Consider the following 26911-nt stretch of genomic DNA (forward strand, 5'->3'; position numbering starts at 1 on the left):
ATTAGAATAAAACTTGGTTCTTAAAAAATTGTAACTGCAAAATTCCTAAAGATGAAATGTGATTGGATAGTTTAGTTTTAGCTCCATAATTCATTCAGTTGTTTATTCACATTACATACATTTCCTGAAAACACAAACTTTTAGTGAGCCAAACAATAACTTATCACATAAGTTAATGTTCAGATAAGTGACATTAGCACTTTTAGATATTCTGACTTTTAAGGTACTAATTTAATTTTTAAAAATTAATAAATCAGAGCCTGTACCAATATTTCACCCACAGAATTCTATTATTTTTCCAGTTACTTCCTGGAGTCTCCCTCTACCACACCCTTTACATAGCCAAGATGATGGACTGGAATCCTGCTTCGAGAATTCTGCCAATTCTGCCCTATAGCTAGCCAAGAAATTGAAGAGCAGCTTGGGATGACGCCTGCTCCAATTCCCCCTCCTTCTCTCTGGGTAGCATCTAGTTTCTTCATGATTACAAGACAGATAGCGAACTCACTATACGGAGAATCATGCTGCAAACCCATCTTATTATTTTGTTGCATAGTGTGTTAATGTTCCAATGCCCTAAACCACACCATGCTCCCCACACCTCTATAATCATTTCAGAGTACAACCCAGAAACAAAATTCATAACAGACATAGGCAGTGTCACACTAACAAACATATGCAGAAGCAGATAACCATAACTCCAGAGAAACTTTAATTATATTGCTATTGGGAGACTCAAAAAACAGCAAGAGGAGAGTTTCACACAAGGCATTTTAGACATTTTCTCTATTACTAGCAGTAACAAACCACAAAAAAATTATGTTGTATGAACAAGATATAGGAGTTTTACAGTTATGATCTGTTCAGCAGAAGGACCTTTAATAACAATCTCCACATACAACAAACAAACACAAGCACAGAAAGGGAAAGGCTATTTATTCAGCAGGTCAGCTTCTTATGCACACCATGTGCAACGGACCCATTTATGGACTCCACACCCATCTATTTCACCTTCTGATGGAAAGTATTCCACAAATATTTCCTGATCTCCAAACAAGCAAAGCTTCATTCACAAATTTTTACTATACACCCTGGTCAGCTCCCTCCACGAAGAAATCCCTCCTGCCTCAGCATCACAGAAACCACTATACCCCAGGGAATAGTTAACCTTCTCAGTATATAACTATTCCATCACTGTCAGCTTCAATCTTGTTCACAGCTCTTTTCTGAAGGAGTTAATTGCCACATCAACTGTTTCTGCTGGGAGTCTGTTCATAAGAACATAAGAAATAGGAGCAGGAATAGGCTATACGGCCCCTCGAGCCTGCTTCGCCATTCAATAAGATCATAGCTGATCTACCTCAACTCCACTTTTCCAACCTATCCCCATATCCCTTGATTCCCTTAGTGTCCAAAAATCTATCGATCTCAGTTTTGAATATATTGGACGACTGAGCCTCCACAGCCCTCTGGGGTAAAGAATTCCAAAGATTCACAACCCTCTAATTGAAGAGATTTTTCGTCATCTTGGTCCTAAGTGGCCAACCCCTAATCTTGAGACTACGACCCCTAGTTCTAGATTCTTCAGCCAGGGAAAACAGCCACTCAGCATCTTCCCTGTCAAGCCCTCTAAGAATTTTATATGTTTCAATGAGATCACCTCTCATTCTTCTGAACTCCAGAGAACATAGGCCCATTCCACTCAATCTCTCCTCATAGAACAACCCTCTCATCCCAGGAATCAATCTAGTGAACAATTGACTGAGACTGGAAGGGTCCAGTGGGGTGCTGCAGGACTTGATACTACGTCCTTTGCTTTTTGTGGTATACATTAATGATTTGGACTTAAACGTAGGGGGCATGATTAAGAAATTTGCGGATGGCACAAAGATAGGCCATGTGGTTGATAGTGAGGAGGAAAGCTGTAGGCTGCAGGAAGATATCAATGGACTGGTCAGATAGGCAGAAAAGTGGCAAATGGAGTTCAATCCGGAGAAGTGTGAGGTAATGCATTTGGGGAGAGCAAACAAGGCAAGGGAATGCACAATAAATGGGAGGATACTGAGAGGTGTAGAGGAAGTGAGGGACCTTGAGGTGCATGTCCACAGGTCGTTGAAGGTAGCAGGACAGGTAGATATGGTGGTTAAGAAGGCATATGGAATGCTTTCCTTTATTAGCCGAGGCATAGAATATAAAAGAAGGGATGTTATGCTGGAACTGTTTAAAACACTTGTTAGGCCACAGCTTGAGTACTGCACACAGGTCTGGTCACCACATTACAGCACGATGTGATTACACTAGAGAGGGTGCAGAGGAGATTTACGAGGATGTTGCCAGGACTGGAGAATTTTAGCTATGATGACAGATTGGATAGGCTGGGGTTGTTTTCCTTGGAAGAGAGAAGGCTGAGGGGTGATTTAATTGAGGTGTGCAAAATTATGAGGGGCCTGGATAGAGTGGATAGGAAGGAACTATTTTCCTTAGCGGAGGGGTCAATAACCAGGGCGCATAGATTTAAAATGATTGATAGAAGGATTAGAGTGGAAATGAGGAAAACTTTTTTCACCCAGAGGGTGGTAGGGGTCTGGAACTCACTGCCTGAGAGGGTGGTAGAGGCCAAAACCCTCAACTCATTTTAAAAATACCTGGATGTGCACTTGAAGAGCTGCGACCTGCAGGACTACGGACCAAATGCGAGAAAGTGGGAATTAGGCTGGGTGGCCCGTTTCTCAGCCGGCGCGGACACGATGGGCCAAATGGCCTCCTTCTGTGCCATAAAATTTCTATGATTCTAATTGTTGCACCCACTCTAAGTATATCGTTCCTTAGGTAAGGAGATCAAAACTGTACACAGTACTCCAGGTGTGGTCTCACCAGAGCCCTGTATAGGGCTCTTACATTCCAACCCCCTTGCAATAAAGGCTAACATACCATTTGCCTTCCTTATTGCTTGCTGTACCTGCATGTTAACTTTCTGTGATTCGTGTACAAGGATACTCAAATCCCCCTGACTACCAACATTTCTTAATCTCTCACCTTTTAAAAAATATTCAGCTTGTCTATTCTTCCTGCCAAAGTGGATAATTTCACATTTCTCCACATTATGCTCCATCTGCCACCTTCTCACCCATTCACTCAACCCGTCTTTCTTCTATTGCAGCCTCTTTGCGTCCTCCTCACAACTTACTTTCCCACCTAGCTTTGTATCGTCAGCAAACTTCGATACATTACACTCGGTCCCCTCATCTAAGTCATTGATAGAGATTGTAAACAACTGAGGCCCAAGCACCGATCCTTGCAGCACCCACTAGTTACAACCTGCCAACCGGAGAATGTTCCGTTTATTCCTATTTTCTATTTTCTGTCCGTTAACCAATCCTCAATCCATGGTAATATATTACCCCCAATCCCATGAGCCCTAATCTTGTGTTTTTACCTCTTGTGTGGCACCATATTGAATGCCTTTTGAAAATCCAAATATACTACATCCACTGGTTCCCTCTTATCTACCCTGCTAGTTATCCCTCAACAAACTCTAATAGATTTGTCAAACACGATTTCCCTTTCATGTCTGTTACATTTGCTACGTTCCAATCCACAGGGACTGTTCTTCACTACTCTTTAAGGTGGGAAAACTCCTAACTAATTTCATTGAGAGATGTGAATTTTAAATCTGTATTCTCTAATTCACAGTCTGGGTCAAATAGCCCGCATAGGTCTTCATCGTCTATGCTTCGAAGCATTTAAAATACTGGGATCATATGCCTCCTCAACATTCTTTTCTCAAATTAACACAAATTCAGTTCTGTAAGTTTCTCCTCACAAGCTAGAGCCTAAATCCAAGAATCATTCTTCTGCTATTCACTGAAATGTCTCCAAATCCTCAATGTCCTTTTAAAGATAGGGTGGCCAGAACTTTCTTACAACGATGGATGTTTTCTGCTTTCAGAAATCAGGATGTTTCAGAAGATTGTGGGTTCAAGTCCCACTCCAGGGACATGAGTACAAAATCTAGGCTGACACTCCAGTACAGTACTGAGGGAGTGCTGCACTTTTGGAGGTGCTGTCCTTCGGATGAGACGATAAACCGAGGCCCTGTCAGCCCTCTCAGGTAGTCATAAAAGATCCCATGGCACTATTTCGAAGAAGAGCAGGGGAATTCTCCCCGATGTCCCAGCCAACACTTACCCCTCAACCAACATCACTAAAAAACAGATTATCTGATCATTATCATATTGCTGTTTGTGGGACCTTTGCAATTTTGGCTGCTGCATTTCCTACATTACCACAGTGACTACACTTCAAAAGTACATCATTGGCTGAAAGCACCTTGGGACTTCCTGAGATCATGAAAATCTTTCTTTTACTTTAATAAAAAATGGTTAATAGCAGTTAATAAAAATGTTCATCACTTCAGTATTTTGCTGGGTGAGTTCATTCAATAGGATTTTGTTAGCCTTACCATAAAAAATTATTGATTAGGCCACAGTTAGAATATGGTGTTTAGTTTTGGGCATTTTACCTTAGAAATAATGTCAAACCACAGAGGGTAGCAGAATAGGTTCACTGTGATGATACCAAGGATGAGGGGCGTTAGTTATGAGGAGAGACCAGAGAAGTAAGAGCCCTATATATTAGAACAAAGATTTTAATAGGAGACTGATAGAGCTGATCAAAATTATGAGGTGTTTTGATAAGGTATATAGGGAAGAACTATTTCCACTGGTTGGTGTGCTGGCAACTAGAGGACATAAATTTAAGAACATCACCAAAAGAATAAAGGGAGCAGTTAGGAGAATATATCTTTTTACACATGGAATGCCCTACCAGAAACAATGATGGAAGCAGAATCAATGGTAGCTTTTAAAGGGAAGTAGATAAATATTTGAAAAATAAAAAATTAAAGAGGTATAAGGAAAAGGCAGGGGAATGAGACTAAGTGGATAGCTCTTTCGGAGAGCCAGCAATTCCGTGATGGGCTGAATGGCCTCCTTTTATGCCGTAAAATGTTATTATTCCATGATTCTAAATTTGACCAACTCGCACGTCTCAAGTAGCTTAACACTGATTCTATTAGTCAAGTTGCAACCTAGCACGTTAATTCAGCTTCAAAATGGGAATCTGTAGGAAATTAAACAGAGCAGCAAATTTGTATAATCTAATTCAATGATACGGCCATTTTCAGATTTTGAAAGGCTGATTTAAAAATCTACAGCATTTGGATCAAAGAATCTACTTGTGTGCATAATCAACCTCTGAGTATTGAGATCAGAAACAAAGCTTAGATAACAGTTCAAGTTTTAAAAATTGGGTGAAGCATCTGCTTTTATATGTTGTATTGAAAATCATACCTAAATTAATTTCTTGGTTCATTTTAACCTTTGTAGTTACAATGATTCATTTAAACAATTACATTTTAAGATTTTTGATGAGGGAGAATGAAATACACAGCTGAGTGCTTTTCAACAGTTTAGCGCTCATCTGGTTAAAGTACATGTGGGCACAGAATTGCTGTGTTTAAAATCCCAGTGACTGCAGTGCAGTAAACTGTTTAAATGGCCCTATGGTAGTTGGTGGGCTGAGTATTTTGTCTCTGGTGAAGCCTGTGCTCTCAACCAGCTCCCTGCTTCCCAACACAGACACTTTAGCAACTTGTTTTGAAAAAGCTCTCGAGATCCATCTGAGTAATATTTGTTCATAAAAGCTTCACTGGGGAGATTAGTAGCGTTGTTTTATTCTGTCAATCACTAAAAATGTTTGTCTCCTAATTCTTTATGATCCTCCTTGGTTAGGAGAGCATGGTAATTCAGTTTACAGCTATCTCCAGGACTGTGGCTAGTGTGATTTCTTGGTTCATCTGTGGTACAGGATGACAACACCCCCTGCTGGATCAGGAAGGTTTTTTTTATCCCTGACAGGAACTATGGCAAAGGCTAGCAATTCCCTGCCCAAATCTAAATAGATTAGCCAACGTCACAATTCAAACTCAGGTATTTTATTCATGGGTCCAATAATTGTACCCTGTGGCAACTAGGCTTCTTCAAGTCCTAATAGTTACATAAGAATATAAAATGACAGTTGATGTGACATTGTTAAATATACCTTGCTCATCATAGGTGCCAATTCATATAAATTTAATACAGTACAGCAGAAGCTACTAAAGTGTGATCATCTCACATTACACTATCAACAATAATCAATAAAGTTATTTTGTAACCAAGCAATGAGGTTTTAAGTATTCAGTAAGTTCACTGTAAACCATAAGTTCAAATTCTTATTTTACCTGCATTTTAAGAACTTCTTTACTACAGAAATAGAGCACATATCTTAATTTTGTCTTCCATATACAAAAAGTATATGCACAGATGTAAGTTGTGTGATGACTGTTTACACCACTGACCCATTTTTAAAATGTAGGTAAAGGATCAAGTTCCACAGTACAGGACACCACTAATGATGAAAAGAGTAGGGCAGAAGATAAAGTAAATCAAGTAATGATTAGGCAAAATCAAGCCTGTAGATTGTTGAAGATAGAGGGTGGTAAGGAATTCCACATTTTTAAGGTCTAATGGGATCACACTAAACATGAGCTTGATACAAGCAGAAAAAATTGGTTCTTTGAAAGCGACCAACTGATTTCACTAGCCAGCAAAGTGATCACAGTAAACAATTTTTGTTAAATTCTAGTAAGAGGGTTTTTAGTTACACATCCACCCTCTATGAAGTGTTTATTTGCTATTCATCTAAAGACAGTGTGTACCTTGAGATCACTGGTAATTTCTTGCCATTCTTCTTTAGTGAAGCTGGCAGCAGTTGCTGGTGGGTTGTTTTTACGAAGTGCTCGACTTCTAGGATCCAGCTTTTGAATCTTCTCCTCACAAAATGTTATAAGATCAGGATAAAATCCCTCCTCACCTGACCTTGAACATTGTACATAAAAGGTAGTAGTAATAGTGATGTCCTGAACAGAAATTAAACTGATTGCCACAAAATCATTCTAGTACATGAGAGGTAAAGACAAAAAAAATCAACTGATTATCCATGGAATGTAGAAAATGGTCCACATCGACGTGCTCTTATAACTGATAAGTAATTAATCACAATTTCCTAATTCTACAATCATATACAAACAATCAAACCTTCTTAGGCATAATAAAAGAAGGAAAATAAGACAACTTTATTCATGCAAGCCGAAATAAAATGAAGCGGTAAATTAATGTGCAAATTGCACTGGTCCCGTTATAGAAGAGATAAAACTAAATAGAATTATGTTTATACATAATGCTTCCCATGAAACACGAGCCTGAAACTGGACTTAGTTGCGTTTTCTCTCAGTAATTACTTTGCACAGAATGACATCAAGTTAATGTCATATAATTCATAAAAGTAAAAACTAAAATTAAAATCTTTCTAACCATGTTTGCCTACCAATTCCATCATTCCAGTATTCAAATCTTAATTATTCATAGCTTTCTCCAAATGATATATATTATGCAAATATTGCCCACAATGATAAACTATTGACCTGAAGGTTTTGAGTGAAAATGTGCTGCAATGGCTGAAAGTGAAGATTACTGGATGACAATACTTCTTGAAAGTTAGAGTTCCTTGGACTCCTCATAGCCGAGCTTGGAATGTCCATTTTTCTTCTTAAAGAAAACAGTATTTTGTATCTGTGATACCAAATGCAATGATTTGCAATTGAAGATGCACCAGGCAACAAATGAAAACACTGAATATTTTCAATACACCTTTGATTAGATTTGGCAGCATATTGCACTGTGGATTAGATTTTTATCATTTCAACTGAAACCAAGAAAACTTAGTAGTATCACATTGTAGTCATTTTAATTAAATTTCTGAACACTGCAACCATGTTTCTACATTACAATATACCATTGTTTCAGGAAAAGATTTTTTTTGGTTTATGCACAAAATATTTGAATAAACTTACTTGATAATATCCATCTTTATAAATTTACAGAAAATCTTTCCAGATATTATTCAAAAGAAAATGTATTTATTTTGAAATCTGGAATTGTCTTTCACTTCTTGTCAATTAATGTATAACTGGCAGCATTGCGCATCATATCACAGAAGTGAGATATTTATAATGTGCGTGTACCTTAGCACTATCAAAATTTTTTCCAGATACTTTACATCGGTGCACTTCTCTATGAAGCTGTAGTCCAGGTGTTCAATTGGAAGTTTGTATGTCTTGGTGGTTCCCTGGCCCATCAAAGAGTAAACTGGTTCTGTACTCATGGCTGGAAAAGAATGCCAAAAAGTCAGTTATCATCTTTTGTTGCCCTGTGAACACCAAATTTTTATTTGTTTGCAATTCACTGAAAATTTACATTATGGAAGTTAATTCGAGGTCACAAGTGCAAGTCACAAAAAAGTGGAGATGATTTGTTGAAACCAAATGAGAAGAGATACATACTTGGAATATTTTAGCTTAGCACTTAAGTAGTCTCTGAGATTCATTTTTAAAAACAAAACCTAAAGAACAGGAACATCCTAATCTTTTCTCTTTGTGAAGCACTCAGTTGTGTACGGATTCCATATTAACAACACTGGGAAACTGCTTAGGATGGTCAACGGTTTCTTATCCTTTTTATATCCTTTTGAAGCTTTGGCATTTATCCCTGTCTAATTGATGTGTTTAAAATGGTAAAGGGATTCGATAGGGTAGGTACAAACTATTTCCTCTGGTGGGGGAATCCAGAACAAATGGGCATAATCTTAAATTAGAGCTATGCCATTTAGGATTAAAATCGAAAGCACTTTTTCACATAAAAGGTAACGAAATCTGGAACTCTTTCCCCAAAAAAGCTGTGGTTGTTGGGTCAATTGAAATTTACAGACTGAGATCGATAGATTTTTGTTGGCTAAGGGTATCAAGGGATATGGAGCAAAGGTGGGAAAATGGAGTTGAGGTACTGAATGGCTCAAGGGGCTGAATGGCGTACTTCTGTTCCTACGTAAATCTGTATGGATAACTTATCCAGTGGATGGCTGCTATTGAAGTGAGCTGGGATAGGCGTTCTACCAGTTCTTGAATGTTAACACTCAAAGGTTCATCTAGGATTGCCAACCCTCCTGCTCTGCTTGGGAGTCTCCCGGAATCGACTATTTGTTTCCTGGGCACTGCTGCTGGCAACCCAGGAGAAAAGTTTGTTGTATGGGCAGTTCGTGCACACACATAATTCGGAGTGTCGCTACTTGCAGCTAATCAGCTGTTCGCCCCCCCTGCACTTCCATTGGTATTGCTCCAAACAAGGTTCTCCCCAGCCCGATCTTAATAGGATCCATTCCATGATTCTGGACCCTAATGGTGGATGTCCCTACCCAGAACGCACTGCGTACCAGAATATGCCCTATCCATTTTAGTGGAAACCGGTGCGCAGCCACAGAAGGGGCCCTTTGCATGTGGAAGAAACAAGCACTTCATCAGTGCAGCAAGTATATTAATTTATTGATTATACGGAGAACTTCACCAAATATGCAACAACCAGTATTGACTAAAATACAACATTACTCTGGTAATCTGATATAATTATGGTGGGTAAAGCATATTTAGTCTCACTTATCACAGACTTCACATTACACAAGTATGTATATCTGGTGAATTTAATGAGTTGCTTTTCTTCATTCACCTATTGTTGACAGAGAATAAATTGTCAGTTAAAACCTTGCATATCAAAAAATCCACTAAATGCACTTATAATATAATGTTATAGGAAAATGTTACATTTAAAGAAAGAGAATTTCAAAATTGTAGAGAACATTTAAATTTACTCTTGGAAAAAAAGGATGTAAAGATTTTCTTCAAGAGACTGCTAATGGCTTAAATGAGCTTCCCTTAAATGCAGTTCTTAGCGTTGTGATATTTGAATGATAAAGCCGACGGTCTTTTTTCTGAACCCTCTGCTGATGCCACAATGACTGACTTTGTGAGAGGTCGATGTGAGAAACCCCCCAAAATTTTTGAAAGCGCCATTCCGTTGAAATTTGACTGGATGTTTTCCACTTTTAGAAATCGGGATGTTAATCTTGCCAATTTTATGTTAATGATAACTTATACAAATGCTAACTTCAGTTTCTGCTGGGTGAGTTTAATCTACATTATAGGATTTCTTCAGCCTTACTAGTAAAAATCTGGCCAATCAGGACTCACATGCAATAACAGTCATTGGGGGTAATATTCTGGCATGGGTGGAGGATTGGTTATCGAACAGGAAGCAGAGAGTTGGGATAAATGGTTCATTTTCGGACTGGCAACCAGTAACCAGTGGTGTTCCACAGGGGTCGGTGCTGGGTCCCCAACTCTTTACAATCTATATTAACGATTTGGAGGAGGGGACCGAGTGCAACATATCAAAATTTGCAGATGATACAAAGATGGGAGGGAAAGTAGAGAGTGAGGAGGACATAAAAAACCTGCAAGGGGATATCGACAGGCTGGGTGAGTGGGCGGAGATTTGGCAGATGCAATATAATATTGGAAAATGTGAGGTTATGCACTTTGGCAGGAAAAATCAGAGAGCAAGTTATTTTCTTAATGGCGAGAGACTGGAAAGTACTGCAGTACAAAGGGATCTGGGGGTCCTAGTGCAAGAAAATCAAAAAGTTGGTATGCAGGTGCAGCAGGTGATCAAGAAAGCCAACGGAATGTTGGCTTTTATTGCTAGGGGGATAGAATATAAAAACAGGGAGGTATTGCTGCAGTTATATAAGGTATTGGTGAGACCGCACCTGGAATACTGCATACAGTTTTGGTCTCCATACTTAAGAAAATACATACTTGCTCTCGAGGCAGTACAAAGAAGGTTCACTCGGTTAATCCCGGGGACGAGGGGGCGGACATATGAGGAGAGGTTGAGTAGATTGGGACTCTACTCATTGGAGTTCAGAAGAATGAGAGGCGATCTTATTGAAACATATAAGATTGTGAAGGGGCTTGATCGGGTGGATGCGGTAAGGATGTTCCCAAAGATGGGTGAAACTAGAACTAGGGGGCATAATCTTAGAATAGGGGCTGCTCTTTCAAAACTGAGATGAGGAGAAACTTCTTCACTCAGAGGGTGGTAGGTCTGTGGAATTTGCTGCCCCAGGAAGCTGTGGAAGCTACATCATTAGATAAATTTAAAACAGAAATAGACAGTTTTCTAGAAGTAAAGGGAATTAGGGGTTATGGGGAGCGGGCAGGAAATTGGACATGAAGCTGAGTTCGGATCGGTCAATGCCCTGTGGGTGGCGCAGAGGGCCCAGGGGCTGTGTGGCCGGGTCCTGCTCCTACTTCTTGTGTTCTTTAGATTTGTGGTTGGGATCAGATCAGCCATGATCTTATTGAATGGCGGAGCAGGCTCGAGGGGCCGATTGGCCTACTCCTGCTCCAATTTCTTATGTTCTTATGTTCTTAACACTCATTTTGCATTTCAAGTGGTTAAAGAAATGGCCAAGAAATATCAGGAAATAAATCAAGTATAGCATTGAAATTGCACAGCCTGATTAGCTGACAACACTTGCTTGTCTGATTTAAAAAAATAATACTGCAGGTATAATTTTCAGTATACTGCCAAGTCCCACCTTGTAACTTGTTTACAACAATTTTAGGTAAAAAAGGTAAAGTAAGCATTTCCAAAATTGTAAATTGTTCTTTGAAAAACTTAGTGACTCCGAAAAAATGTTTTTTGATACATAGGGCTCTGATTATGGAACACCTACTACTTGTATGCATTGCTACAGTAATAAAGAATACAAGTTGATCTCTGGTGACATTGCACATGGTAGTCAAGACCAAGTCTTCAGGTGAAGCAGAGTTAGCAGGCAGGGGATAACTGGACCAGGGCAAACAGATATAATATAGTCCTTGGGTGTGTGAGGTGAGCACGGCCCACTCCATAAAGCGGGAGCAGGGAGAGCAGCAGGGGCGGACCTGGGTGTGTGAGGTGAGCACGGCCCACTCCATAAAGCGGGAGCAGGGAGAGCAGCAGGGGCGGACCTGGGTGTGTGAGGCGAGCATGCCCCACTCCATAAAGCGGGAGCAGGGAGAGCAGCAGGGGCGGACCTGGGTGTGTGAGGTGAGCACGGCCCACTCCATAAAGCGGGAGCAGGGAGAGCAGCAGGGGTGGACCTGGGTGTGTGAGGTGAGCACGGCCCACTCCATAAAGCGGGAGCAGGGAGAGCAGCAGGGGTGGACCTGGGTGTGTGAGGTGAGCATGGCCCACTCCATAAAGCGGGAGCAGGGAGAGCAGCAGGGGCGGACCTGGGTGTGTGAGGTGAGCACGGCCCACTCCATAAAGCGGGAGCAGGGAGAGCAGCAGGGGCGGACCTGGGTGTGTGAGGCGAGCATGCCCCACTCCATAAAGCGGGAGCAGGGAGAGCAGCAGGGGTGGACCTGGGTGTGTGAGGTGAGCACGGCCCACTCCATAAAGCGGGAGCAGGGAGAGCAGCAGGGGTGGACCTGGGTGTGTGAGGTGAGCACGGCCCACTCCATAAAGCGGGAGCAGGGAGAGCAGCAGGGGTGGACCTGGGTGTGTGAGGTGAGCACGGCCCACTCCATAAAGCGGGAGCAGGGAGAGCAGCAGGGGTGGACCTGGGTGTGTGAGGTGAGCACGGCCCACTCCATAAAGCGGGAGCAGGGAGAGCAGCAGGGGTGGACCTGGGTGTGTGAGGTGAGCACGGCCCACTCCATAAAGCGGGAGCAGGGAGAGCAGCAGGGGCGGACCTGGGTGTGTGAGGTGAGCACGGCCCACTCCATAAAGCGGGAGCAGGGAGAGCAGCAGGGGTGGACCTGGGTGTGTGAGGCGAGCATGCCCCACTCCATAAAGCGGGAGCAGGGAGAGCAGCAGGGGCGGACCTGGGTGTGTGAGGTGAGCATGCCCCACTCCATAAAGCGGGAGCAGGGAGAGCAGCAGGGGTGGACCTGGGTGTGTGAGGTGAGCACGGCCCACTCCATAAAGCGGGAGCAGGGAGAGCAGCAGGGGTGGACCTGGGTGTGTGAGGTGAGCACGGCCCACTCCATAAAGCGGGAGCAGGGAGAGCAGCAGGGGCGGACCTGGGTGTGTGAGGTGAGCACGGCCCACTCCATAAAGCGGGAGCAGGGAGAGCAGCAGGGGCGGACCTGGGTGTGTGAGGTGAGCACGGCCCACTCCATAAAGCGGGAGCAGGGAGAGCAGCAGGGGCGGACCTGGGTGTGTGAGGTGAGCACGGCCCACTCCATAAAGCGGGAGCAGGGAGAGCAGCAGGGGCGGACCTGGGTGTGTGAGGTGAGCACGGCCCACTCCATAAAGCGGGAGCAGGGAGAGCAGCAGGGGCGGACCTGGGTGTGTGAGGTGAGCACGGCCCACTCCATAAAGCGGGAGCAGGGAGAGCAGCAGGGGTGGACCTGGGTGTGTGAGGTGAGTGCGGCGAAAAAGGAAGTCAAAAAGTCAATAAGTCAATTGGTAAGTGTTTTTTCTATTGGTTATTGTGTTTAGTGGTTAGTATGTTAGCGTTAGTTAAATAGCCTTAAAGCTAAACAAGCAGTTAAAAAGAGCAGGAAACCGGAGCAATTAAACAAACCCAGGGGAAAAATCTCAAAAGATGACATCATAGTCAGCACAGCGGAGGGTGCAGTGGAACCCGAGGAAATTAAACTAAGTCTTTAGTTTACTTTACGCACTATATTTTTAACTATAAATTATAAATAAATAGTTAAAATCAGAATAATTAATTACTAATTAATTTAAAATCAAGCTAAAATCCATCTACTAAACATAATCTAGACCTTAAGTGTTTCTACTAGTTCTAGAATGAAATAAATATTAACAAATAAATAAATCAATGGCTGTGCAGGCTGTGTGTCGGGAGGGTGGTAGGTGGGAGTCTGTGGACGACGAGCCTGTCCTGGATTGCTGCGTCTGCAGGAAATGTCTCTGCCTTGAGTCATTCTAGCTCAGAGACCTTAGGCTGGAGTGCGTATTGGAGACACTCCGACACATAAGTCAGCAGAGTAAGGGGAACCAAGGGGAGGTAGAGAAGGAGGTCCCACAGATGCTGGTCCTATCCAACAGGTACAGTGTGCTTGCTGACTTGCTGAGTATTTCCAGCATTTTCTGTTTTTATTTCAGATTTCCAGCATCCGCGGTATTTTGCTTTTGATTTAGTGTTTAATTCACGGCCACTTCTCTTCCAGGAATGCCTACCTTGAAGAAGTTCTGCTCTTCTCTGACAGGATTTCCGTTTGTCTCTTTTACCTTGTTCACCTTAATTGCTTTCTGTTTCCCTTCTCATGTTTGATCAGGTTTCTACTAACACTCGCTTTCACAGCCACATCTCTTTCCTCAGCAACTGTCTCCGGCTCCGACTTATTCCACGAGGATGCCAACTTAAATTTTTACCCTTCATGTTTCAGATTTGCCCATGATTACAGATATTCAGCGTTCCTCGAACCACTGCTCTCGCCGCTGCCTGAGATACACGCTCAACACCACATGCACACTCTCGACCTCTCTCTTCAGCAGCACCAACTCACTCTACTTCAGAGTTGTCCTGGTCCGCGGTTCCATTTCCTCCTTCGCCTCATCCGGCACTGTAACAAAAAATTTTATTTCTTCCTTTCAGATGTCAAGGACCACAAGCTTCAGCAACTCTTAAATACCAACACCCATCCTGATCCTTCTTCCCTTTCACTTATTTTTTTATTCGTTCATGGGATGTGGGCATCGCCGGCAAGGCCAGCATTTATTGCCCATCCCTAATTGCTCGAGAAGGTGGTGGTGAGCCGCCTTCTTGAACCGCTGTAGTCCGTGTGGTGAAAGTTCTCCCACAGTGCTGTTCGGAAGGGAGTTCCAGGATTTTGACCCAGCGACGATGAAGAAACGTCGATATATTTCCAAGTCAGAATGGTGTGTGACTTGGAGGGGAACATGCAGGTGGTGTTGTTCCCATGTGCCTGCTGCCCTTGTCCTTCTAGGTGGTAGAGGTCGCGGGTTTGGGAGGTGCTGTCGAAGAAGCCTTGGCGAGTTGCTGCACTGCATCCTGTGGATGGTACACACTGCAGCCACGGTGCACCGGTGGTGAAGGGAGTGAATGTTTAGGGTGGTGGATGGGGTGCCAATGAAGTGGGCTGCTTTGTTCTGGATGGAGTCGAGCTTCTTGAGATGTTGGAACTGCACTCATCCAGGAAAGTGGAGAGTATTCCATCACACTCCTGACTCGTGCCTTGTAGATGGAGGATAGACTTTGGGGAGCCAGAAGTTGAGTCACTCGCCGCAGAATACCCAGCCTCTGACCTGCTCTCGTAGCCACAGTATTTATGTGGCTGGTCCAGTTAAGTTTCTGGTCAATGGTGACCCCCAGGATGTTGATGGTGGGGGATTTGGCAATGGTAATGCCTTTGAATGTCAAGGGGAGGTGGTTAGACTCTCTCTTGTTGGAGATGGTCATTGCTTGGCACTTGTCTGGCACGAATGTTATTTGCCACTTATCAGCCCAAGCCTGGATGTTGTCCAGGTCTTGCTGCATGCGGGCTCGGACTGCTTCATTATCTGAGGGGTTGCGAATGGAACGGAACACCATGCAATCATCAGCGAACATCCCCATTTCTGACCTTATGATGGTGGGGAGGTCATTGATGAAGCAGCTGAAGATGGTTGGGCGTAGGACACTGCCCTGAGGAACTCCTGCAGCAATGTTCTGGGGCTGAGATGATTGGCCTCCAATAACCACTACTATCTTCCTTTGTGCTCGGTATGACTCCAGCCACTGGAGAGTTTTCCCCCGATTCCCATTGACTTCAATTTTACTAGGGCTCCTTGGTGCCACACTCGGTCAAATGCTACCTTGATGTCAAGGGCATCAAGGCCCTTGACTTTCCTGTGACCCCAACCCTCCCTCCAATCTCACTCTTTGTCATGTTTTCACTATCCCCTCTGACCTTTCCCTCTCTGAACCTGATCAGTCCTCAGCGAAGGCCTGAGCTTCATCCCCTTATGCCCCCACCTCAATGAATTTCGAGCTCGACACGATGCTGAGCTCTTCTTCCGTCGCCTCCGTGCCCACTTCTTTGGCCAGGAGTCTTCCCCCCCCTGCACAGCGGACCCTTTCTCCCACCTTCACAATTCTCGTTCCACCTGGACCCCTCTCTCTGGCCTCTTACCCTCTCTTGATCTTTTCATTGTCACGCCGGCAGTTCCCATCGGCCGTTTCAATTTCTCTACTCCCCTCACTCACTCTAACCTCCCTCCCTTTGAATTTGCAGCATTCCGTTCCCTCAGATCCAACCCTGACATTATCATTAAATCTGCTGACAAGGGCAGCGCTGTTGTTGTGAGGCGAACAGACCTCTACGTTGTGGAGGGTGAACACCAAGTCTCCGACACCTCCTCTACCTCTCCCTTGACCATGACCCCACCATCGAACATCAAGCCATAGTTTTCCAAACCATCACTGACCTCATCTCCCACGGCCTCCAACCTCATTGTCCGCCAAACCTGCACAGCCCGCTCCTACCTCCTTCCCAACATCCACAAACAGGACTGCCCAGTAGACCCATCGTTTCAGCCTGTTCTTGCCCCACAGAATTTATTTCTTCCTATCTTGACTCTTTTTTCTCCCTTTGTCCAGTCTCTTCTGACCTACATCCGCGACTCTTCCGACGCCATCCGCCACTTTAACAGTTTCCAGTTCCCTGGCCCTAACCTTCTCCTTTTCACCATGGACGCCAGTCCTTCTACAATTCCACCCCGCACCAGGACGGCCTACGGGTCCTCTGCTTCTTCCTTGAACGGAGGCTCAACCAGTCCCCATCCACCACCACCCTCCTCCGCCCGGCTCAACTTGTTCTTATATTGAACAACTTCTCTTTTTACTCCACTCACTTCCTCCAAATACGAAGTGCTGCTATGGGAACCCTTATGGGTCCTAGCCTTTTTGTGGGATGCGTGGAACATTCTTTGTTCCAGTCCTACTCAGGTCCCTTCCCTCAACTCTTTTGCTGGTACATTGATGACTGTATCAGTGCCGTTTCCCGCTCTCGCCCCAAACTGGAAAATTTCAACAACTTTGCTTCCAATTTCCACCCTACGCTAATCTTCACATGGTCCATCTCTGACTCTTCCCTGCCTCGATTTCTCTAGCTCCATTTCTGGGGATAGGCTGTCAACCAATATCTACTATAAGCCTAGTGACTCCCACAGCTACCTGCGATACACTTCCTCCCACACCACTTCCTGTAAGGACTCTATTCCCTTCTCCCAGTTTCTCCATCTCATCTGTTCTGACTACGACACAATGCTTCTGATGTCTTCTTTTTTCCTCAACCGAGGATTCCCCTCCACTGTAGTTGACAGGGCCATCAACTGTGTCCATCCCACTTCCCGCACTTCTGCCCTCACCCCTACCCCCTCCCAGAAACATGACAGAATCCCCCTTGTCCTCACCTTCCATCCCACCAGCCTCCACATTCAAATCCTCCGCCATTTCCAAACACATCTTCTCCTCCCCTCCCAGCATTCTAAAGGGACCGTTCCCTCCTCGATACCCTGATCCACTCTTCCATCACCTCCAACACCCGTTCCCCTTCCCACGGCACGTTCCCGTGCAAGCGCAGGAGATGCAACACCTACCCTTTCACCTCCTTCCTTCCCACCGTCCAGGGCCCTATAAACAGTTGAAACCTCCAGGTGAAACAGCGGTTTACTTGTACTTCTTTCAATTTAGTACACTGTATTCGCTGCTCACAATGCGGTCTCCTCTACATCGTGGAGACCAAATGCAGATTGGGTGATCGCTTTGTGGAACTCCTCCGCTCAGTCCGCAAGCGTGACCCTGATCTGCCGGTCATTTGCCATTTTAATTCCCCGTCCCACTCCCCACTCCCACTCTGACCTCGCTGTCCTTGGCTACTGCTCCTATTTTTCCAGACAGCAGGTGCTGGTAATTGTTCTGATGTTGCCATTTACATCTCCTCCAGACCCTTCTTTTGTTTCTTTAACTGTGCCATTACCTCCCTCCTTGCCTTGCACCATCATCCCTTTCGTCATTTAATCACTCCTGCCTTTCCTCCCCACTCCCCCCCCCACCCCGTCCCTGGCTCTGTACTTGCTTAAAAACTGTTTAATCTTCAACTTCTTCCAGTTCTGATGAAAGGTCATCGACTTGAAACATTAATTCCGTTCCTTTCTCAACAGATGCTGCCTGACTTGCTGAGTATTTCCAGCATTTTCTGTTTTTATTTCAGATTTCCAGCATCTGCAGTACTTTGCTTTTGATTTAGGGTACAATGTACTTGCTTTCTGTGAGGATAAGGATGCAGGCTGCAGGGTGGACAGCCAGAAAGGTAACCATGGCACTGTGGAGCAGGAGGCAGAACAAGGTGAGAGGAGGGGGCGGGAGGGGAAAGAGGAGCAGAATAGAAAGGTTGTAGTATTAGGGGATTCGATATTAGGGGGATAGACACATCAGGAAGGTGAATGTGTGGCTGAATGACTGGTGTGGGAAGGAGTGGTTCCATTTCATAGAAGATTCATAGAATCATAGAAAATTTACAGCACAGGAAGCGGCCATTTGGCCAACCATGTCCGCGACGGCTAAAAATGAGCCACCCAGCTTAATCCCACTTTCCAGCACTTGGTCCGTAGCCTTGTAGGTTACAGCACTTCATGTGCACATCCAGGTTCTTTTTAAATGAGTTGAGGGTTTCTGCCTCTACCACCCTTTCAGACAGTGAGTTCCAGACCCCCACCACCCTCTGGGTGAAAATCTTTTTCCTCAGCTCCCCTCTAGTCCTTCTACTAATCACTTTAAATCTATGCCCCCTGGTTATTGACCTCGCTAAGAGAAATAGGTCCTTCCTATCCAATTTATCTAAGCCCGTCATAATTTTGCACACCTCAATTAAATCACCCCTCAGCCTCCTCTGTTCTAAAGAGAACAACCCCAACCTATCCAATCTTTCCTCATAACTAAAATTTTCCAGTCCTGGCAACATCCTCGTAAATCTCCTCTGTACCCTCTCTGGTGCAATTACATCTTTCCTGTAATGTGGTACCAGAACTGTACACAGTACTCAAGCTGTTTTATATAGTTTCAGCATAACCTCCCTGCTCTTATATTCTGTGCCTCAGCTAATAAAGGAAAGTATTCCATATGCCTTCTCAACCATCTTATCTACCTGTCCTGCTACCTTCAGGGATCTGTGGACTCCAAGATCCCTATCTTCCTCTACACCTCTCAGTATCCTCCCATTTATTGTGTACTCCCTTGCCTTGTTTGCTCTCCCCAAATGCATTACCTCACACTTCTCCGGATTGAATTCCATTTGCCACTTTTCTGCCCACCTGACCAGTCCATTGATATCTTCCTGCAGGCAACAGCTTCCTTCCTCACTATCAACCACACAGCCAATTTTTGTATCATCTGCAAACTTCTTAATCATGCCCCTTACATTTAAATCCAAATCATTAATATACATCACAAAAAGCAAGAGACCTAGCACTGAGCCCTGCGGAACCCCACTGGAAACTGCCTTCCAGTCACAAAAACACCTGCCGACTGTTGCCCTTTGCTTCCTGCCACTGAGTCAATTTTGGATCCGACTTGCTACTTTCTCTTGGATCCCATGGGCTTGGACTTTTTTGACCAGTCTGCCATGTAGGGCCTTGTCAAAAGCCTTACTAAAATCCATGTAGGCTACATCAAATGCACTATCCTCATCGACCCTCGTTACCTCCTCAAAAAATTCAATCAAGTTAGTCAGACACGACCTTCCCTTAACAAATCCGTGCTGACTGTCCTTGATTACTGTGTGTTTTCTAAGTGACGGTTTATCCTGTCCCTCAAAATTGATTCCAATAATTTGCCCACAACCGAGGTTAGGCCGGCTGGCCTGTAATTACTCAGTCTATCCCTCGCTCCCTTTTTAAACAATGGTACAACATTCATGGAACACTGGCATCAGTACTGGGACAGAAGGAGCTGTATCGTTGGGACCGGCTCCACCTGAACCAGAATGGGACCAGTGTCCTAGCAGAAATGATAAATAGGGCTGTCGATAGAACTTTAAACTAAGAAGATGGGCGGAAGGATAACATAAGTCTGAAGATAAGAGAAATAGGAAATGAGAGTAAAGGTCAGACCACGGTAAGCAATAAGGGTAATGTAAACACAGGACATAAACAAAGGACATAGACAGGCTGGTGGAATGGGCTGATCATGGCAGATGAAATTTAATGCAGAGAATCGCGAAGTGATCCATTTTGGCAGCAAGAACAAGGGGAGGCAATATAAACTAAATGGTACAATTTTAAAGTGGGTGCGAGACCTGGGGGTAGATGTGCACAAATTTTTGAAGGTGGCAGGACAGGCTGAGAAAGCGGTTAAAAAAGCATACGGGATTCCAGGCTTTATAAATAGAGGCATAGAGTACAAAAGCTAGGAAGTTACGTTGAACCATTAAAAAACACTGGTTCGGCCACAACTGGAGTATTGTGTCCAATTCTGGGCACTGCACTTTAGGAAGGATGTGAAAGCCCGAGAGAGGGTACAGAAAAGATTTACTAGAATGATACCAAGGATGAGGGACTTCAGTTATTTGGATAGGCTGGAGAAGCTGGGGTTGTTCTCCTTCGAACAGAGAAAGTTGAGAGGAGATTTCTTAGAAGTGTTCAAAATCATGACAGGTTTAGATAAAGTAAATAAAGAGAAACTGTTCCCATTGGCAGAAGGGTCAAGAACCAGGGACACAGGTTTAAGGTGATTGGCAAAAGAACCAAAGGCGATGGGAGGAAAAACTTTTTTACGCAGTGAGTGGTTATGATCTGGAATGCGCTATCTGAATCATCGACAGCTACAGGTGAGGTGCCTGAAGATTGGAGGGTAGCAAATGTTGTGCCTTTGTTTAAGAAGGGCGGCAGGGAAAAGCCTGGGAACTACAGACCGGTGAGCCTGACATCTGTAGTGGGTAGTTGTTAGAGGGTATTCTGAGGGACAGGATCTACAGGCATTTGGAGAGGCAGGGACTGATTAGGAACAGTCAGCATGGTTTTGTGAGAGGAAAATCATGTCTCACGAATTTGATTGAGTTTTTTGAAGGGGTAACCAAGAAGATAGATGAGGGCTGTGCAGTAGACGTGGTCTACATGGACTTTAGCAAAGCCTTTGACAAGGTACCGCATAGTAGGTTGTTACATAAGGTTAAATCTCACGGGATCCAAGGTGAGGTAGCCAATTGGATACAAAATTGGCTTGACGACAGAAGACAGAGGGTGGTTGTAGAGGGTTGTTTTTCAAACTGGAGGCCTGTGTCCAGCGGTGTGCCTCAGGGATCGGTGCTGGGTCTGCTGTTATTTGTTATTTATATTAATGATTTGGATGAGAATTTAGGAGGCATGGTTAGTAAGTTTGCAGATGACACCAAGATTGGTGGCACTGTGGACAGTGAAGAAGGTTATCTAGGATTGCAACGGGATCTTGATAAATTGGGCCAGTGGGCCGATGAATGGCAGATGGAGTTTAATTTAGATAAATGTGAGGTGATGCATTTTGGTAGATCGAATCGGGCCAGGACCTACTCTGTTAATGGTAGGGCGTTGGGGAGAGTTATAGAACAAAGAGATCTAGGAGTACAGGTTCATAGCTCCTTGAAAGTGGAGTCACAGGTGGATAGGGTGGTGAAGAAGGCATTCGGCATGCTTGGTTTCATTGGTCAGAACATTGAATACAGGAGTTGGGATGTCTTGTTGAAGTTGTACGAGACATTAGTAAGGCCACACTTGGAATACTGTGTACAGTTCTGGTCACCCTATTATAGAAAGGATATTATTAAACTAGAAAGAGTGCAGAAAAGATTTACTAGGATGCTACCGGAACTTGATGGTTTGACTTATAGGGAGAGGTTGGATAGACTGGGACTTTTTTCCCTGGAGAGTAGGAGGTTTAGGGGTGATCTTATAGAAGTCTATAAAATAATGAGGGGCTTAGATAAGGTAGATAGTCAAAATCTTTTCCCAAAGGTAGGGGAGTCTATAACGAGGGGACATAGATTTAAGGTGAGAGGGGAGAGATACAAAAGGGTCCAGAGGGGCAATTTTTTCACTCAAAGGGTGGTGAGTGTCTGGAACGAGCTGCCAGAGGCAGTAGTAGAGGCGGGTACAATTTTGTCTTTTAAAAAGCATTTGGACAGTTACATGGGTAAGATGGGTATAGAGGGATATGGGCCAAGTGCAGGCAATTGGGACTAGCTTAGTGGTATAAACTGGGCGACATGGACATGTTGGGCCGAAGGGCCTGTTGTAACTTCTATGATTCTATGAAAGGTTGATGGATGCAGATTCAATCGTGGCTTTCAAAAAGAAATTGGATAAATATTTGAAAGGAAAAAATTTGCAGGGCTACGGGGGAATGGGAATAACTGGATTGCTCTTACAAAGAGCCGGCACAGGCTTGGTGGGTTGAATGGCCTCCTTCTGGACTGTAACAATTCTATGATAAACAATCAGGCAACAAATACAGTTATAGAACATGAGTACAAAATGACTGTTAAAAATAAAGTTCAGGGAACAATTATTAAAAACAAATTAAATTGCCTATTCAGCAATGTGCATGGCATCCGAAACAAAGTGAGGGCACTGGAGGCAATAATTCATAGCAAGGAGCCAGAAGTGGTAGGGATAACTGAAACATGGCTACATAAGGAACATGACCGGCAGTTAAATATTGCAGGATATAACGTAAAGGATGGGGAAGGAAGATGGGGTAGTTGTACTAATTAGGGACAATAAAATGGTAACAGAAAAAAGGGACGTAGGTAACATTAAGACAGAAACAGAATAATTATGGATTGAGACAAAGGATAAGAAGGGATCGATCACATTAATAGGTATATTCTACAGACCACCTAATAGTGGAAGGGAAGTGGAGGAAGAAATATGTAGGCAAATCTATGAAATGAGTTAAAAACATCGAATAATAATCATGGGAGATTTCAACTACCCCCAAATAAACTGGCAGGAAGAGGTAGGGAAAGGGGAAAAGAGAATGGAGTTTTTAAAAGAAACCTAAGAGAGGAATCACTTCTGGATCTAGTAATGGGAAACGAACCAGAGCAGATAAGAGAAATAAGCGTAGGAGAACATCTAGGCAATAACGATCATAACATAATACGGTTTAAAATAATGATTGAGAAAGACATAAGTAAGACAAAGACCAAAGTAATAGATTGGAAAAAAGCTAATTTTGAGGGGATGAGAGTGGAACTAGGGAAGGTAAACTGGGAAAAAAAATTGACAGACAAAGAGATAGTACAGCAGTGGGAAATATTTAACGCAGTGATCAATAGAGTTCAGGAGAAATATATTCCTCTAAAAAGCAAGAACATACTAGCCAATAATGAAACACCATGGATGAATAAAGAAATAAGGGTAAAATTGAAACTAAAGAAAAAAGTACATAGATAATAAAGGAGAGAATGACAAAAGTGAATATGAAGAGGTTAGGAAAGAAGTCAAAAAAACAATTAAGGAAGCAAAGAGGAACAATGAAATGACATTATCAAGGAATATAAAAAGAAATAGTAAAGTATTCTACAGACATATAAATAACAAAAGAAAAATCAGGATCGCGATAGAGCCACTAAGATGCACAAGATAAACTCTCAGGTAATGACAGTGAAATCGCAGAAATATTAAATAGCTACTTTGCCTTAGTATTTACCAGGGAGACTAACATGATAGGCATGACATTAGAAGAAGAGATCAAAAAAGATATAAAAACATTTAAGATAGAAAGGGGGGAGATAATTGATAAACTAATCAAACTTAGAGCGGATAAAACCCCTGGTCCGGATGCATTGCATCCGCGAATATTAAAAGAAGTTAGGGAGGAGATAGCAGATAAACATTCATTAGAAAAGGGAATAGTGCTCGAGGACTGGCGGACAGCTAATGTTATTCCTATATTTTAATAAGGGAGATAAAACAAGTCCAGAGAACTATAGACCAATTAGCTTAACGTAGGTGGTAGGAAAGATAATGGAATCCTTACTCAAAGATGTATAGAAAAACATCCAGAAACCAAAAATATAATAAAGAATAGTCAGCATGGAATTCAAAAGGGAAGGTCGTGCTTGACCAACCTTATTGAATTCTTTGAAGTAGTAACAGAAAGGGTAGATAAGGGTAATGTAGATGTCATGTGTTTGGATTTTCAAAAGGCCTTCGATAAGGTACCGCATTGTAGACTCATGACTAAGGTCAGAGCATGTGGAGTCAGGGGACATGCAGCAGAATGGATAGCAAGCTGGCTACAAAACAGAAAAAAGTGAGTAGGGGTTAAGAGTAGCTACTCAGACCGGCAAAAGGTGGGAAGTGATGTTCCACAGGGATCGGTGCTGGGACCACTGTTGTAACAATTTACATTAATGATTTGGATTTGGGAATCAGAAGTATAATTTCAAAATTTGCACATGACACCAAATTGGGGGTGTAGTTAATACAAAGGAGGAATGCGTCAAAATGCAAGAGGACATTAATAAACTTGCAGAATGGGTGTGTAATTGGCAAATGAATTTCAAATATAGATAAGTGCAAGGTGGTGCATTTTGGTAGGAAGAATAAGGAGGCCACATACTGCTTGGATAATAAGTCTGAATGGGGTAGAGGAGCAAAGGGACCTAGGGGTACAGATACACAAATCACTAAGAGTAGTGATGCAAGTTAATAAGGCCATAAAAAAGGCAAATCAAGCACCGGGGTTCATTTCTAAAGGGATAGAATTGAAAAGCAGAAATGTTATGCTAAACTTGTATAGAACCACATTTCAGAGTACTGTGCTGGTCTCCGTACTATAGAAAGGATATGGAGGCATTATAGAGTGTGCAAAAAAAGATTCATAAGGATGATACCAGAACTGAGAGGATATACTTATCAGGAAAGGCTGAACAGGCTAGGGCTCTTTTGTCCAGAAAAGAAAAGGCTGCGGGGTGAACTGATGGAGGTCTTTAAGATAATGAGAGGGTTTGATAGGGTAGACATAGGGGAAATGTTTCCACTGGGGGAGACCAGAACTAGAAGTCATAAATATAAAATAAACGCTAATAAATCCAATAGGGAATTCAGGAGAAACTTCTTTACCCAAAGAACGGTAAGAATGTAGAACATGCTATCACAAGGAGTAGTTGAGGCAAATAGCATAGATACATTTAACGGGAAGCTAGATGAGCACACGAGGGCGAAAGGAATAGAAGGGTATGCTGATAGGGTTGGATGAAGTAGTGAGGGAGGAGGCTCGAGTGGAGCATAACCACCAGTGGAGCATAAACATAGACCGGTTGGGCCCAAAGATCCGTTTCTGTGCTGTAGTTTTGATATTCACTTGATGTATTTTAAAATCATACCTTACTTTCATATAGTACTTGGATTTATTATTTATAGTTAAACAACAAATCAAAGTAATTTGGGAAGCAGAAAAAGAAAATTGGTCACAGCATAGAAGCTTCTCTGCAATACGTGCTGAGGTCCGGGTGAGGCAAAATGAGCAGCTACATCACCACCAGCAGCTACGTACACCAGGGTGTAATTACAGTATAAAAAGTTAACCGTGGTAGTTTCCATTATAAACATGGACACAGAAATTTATAATGCAAAAAGTTGGCACAAAAGTGTGAATGAAGGAATTAAGCTTTTTATTTTTAAGACAGGAATCATAGAAGTACTTCCCATTGTCATACTTCTGTGATGCAAGGTTTTTAATATATTATAGATAGGGGACAATGCAGTTACTTATATTCAGCATGAGAGACTGAGTTGTACACATTGATAAATCAAAGACTTCAGGAACTAAAGAACCAAAGGCAACATGAGGAAAAACTTTTTTATGCAGTGAGTAGTTATGATCTGGAATGCGCCACCTGAAAGGGTGTTGGAAACAGATTCAATCATGGCTTTCAAAAAGGAATTGGATAAATACTTGAAGGGAAAATTTTGCAGGACTACGGGGAAAGAGCGGGGGAAATGGGACTAACTGGATTGCTCTTACAAAGAGCTGGTACGGGCTTGATGGGCCGAGTGGCATCCTTCTGCGTTGTAACCATTCTGTGATTCTATGAAATGATTGTGGCAATTTTTAAAAAAGGCAAATGAACCACCAGGTTAGATTCCACATAAAATATAAATTGAGGCTGCTGCACTGCAATTCTGTAATCCTATCAAAGATTTCAAGGAATATTGTTCTGCACATTTGTATGTTTGGGTTATACAAACATTAATTAATTTTGGATTTTTTTTTAAAAAGGTAAATGCCTTTTTCAGTTACAATAACTATGTCACACTGTTGCAGGATCTTGTAGGTTATGATATTTTTATTTTGGACAGTGATATATACGTAAAAATCTACCTTTCACACAGTGTAAACCATATCACCTCTTCAATATTTTTCAGATTGTCAAGATGTAGCCTAGGGATCTGTGCTGGGCCCTCATTTACGGAAATGATTGTACTTAGACAGAAGAATGTCAACGTTTGCTGATACCACCAAATTAGGAGGCATGGCAAACTGTGAAGCATAGTTTAACGGAATGGGTAGATGGGTTGCAGTTGCAGTTCAGTTTACAGTAATGTGAAGTTGTACATTTTGGAAAAACCAGCAGTGAAAGAAAACCCACCTTAAACGCTATGATTAACAGAGCAGCCATATCCAGGAGTGCAAATACATATATTATTATTATTAGAGTGCAGGTAGGGCTATAAAAATGCAAATCGGATTCTGGGTTGTACACATAGTTTTATGTATATTTCCAAAATAAAGCGTCGCAGGGATAAGGAATTCGAGTGGGTAACTCCAGTTGAAGACCTGCCACTAATCCAGATGCACTGTGCTGTAATTTATATGTTACTATGCGCCAGTCTTGCGTTTTATACGCAGGGAA

At 43.0% G+C, this 26911-nt stretch overlaps 1 protein-coding gene across 5 annotated transcripts in view; it reads right to left on the reverse strand.

Moving 5' to 3' along the window:
• The window catches only part of LOC137320261 (sperm-associated antigen 1-like), a 202524-nt gene that overhangs the window by 174947 nt on the left and 666 nt on the right, over positions 1–26911 (reverse strand). For 2 of the 5 annotated variants that reach the window (XM_067982047.1, XM_067982044.1), the window contains exons 2-3: positions 8126–8267; positions 6761–6920 (exon numbers count right to left, since the gene is read on the reverse strand). In XM_067982047.1, coding sequence (XP_067838148.1) covers positions 6761–6920; positions 8126–8265 — 300 coding nt within the window. In that variant the 5' untranslated portion in view covers positions 8266–8267. The other 3 variants (XM_067982043.1, XM_067982042.1, XM_067982045.1) reach the window with 3 other exon arrangements.

The sequence above is a fragment of the Heptranchias perlo genome, chromosome 3, assembly GCF_035084215.1.
Source record: "Heptranchias perlo isolate sHepPer1 chromosome 3, sHepPer1.hap1, whole genome shotgun sequence".
NCBI classification, from domain to species: Eukaryota; Metazoa; Chordata; class Chondrichthyes; order Hexanchiformes; family Hexanchidae; genus Heptranchias; species Heptranchias perlo.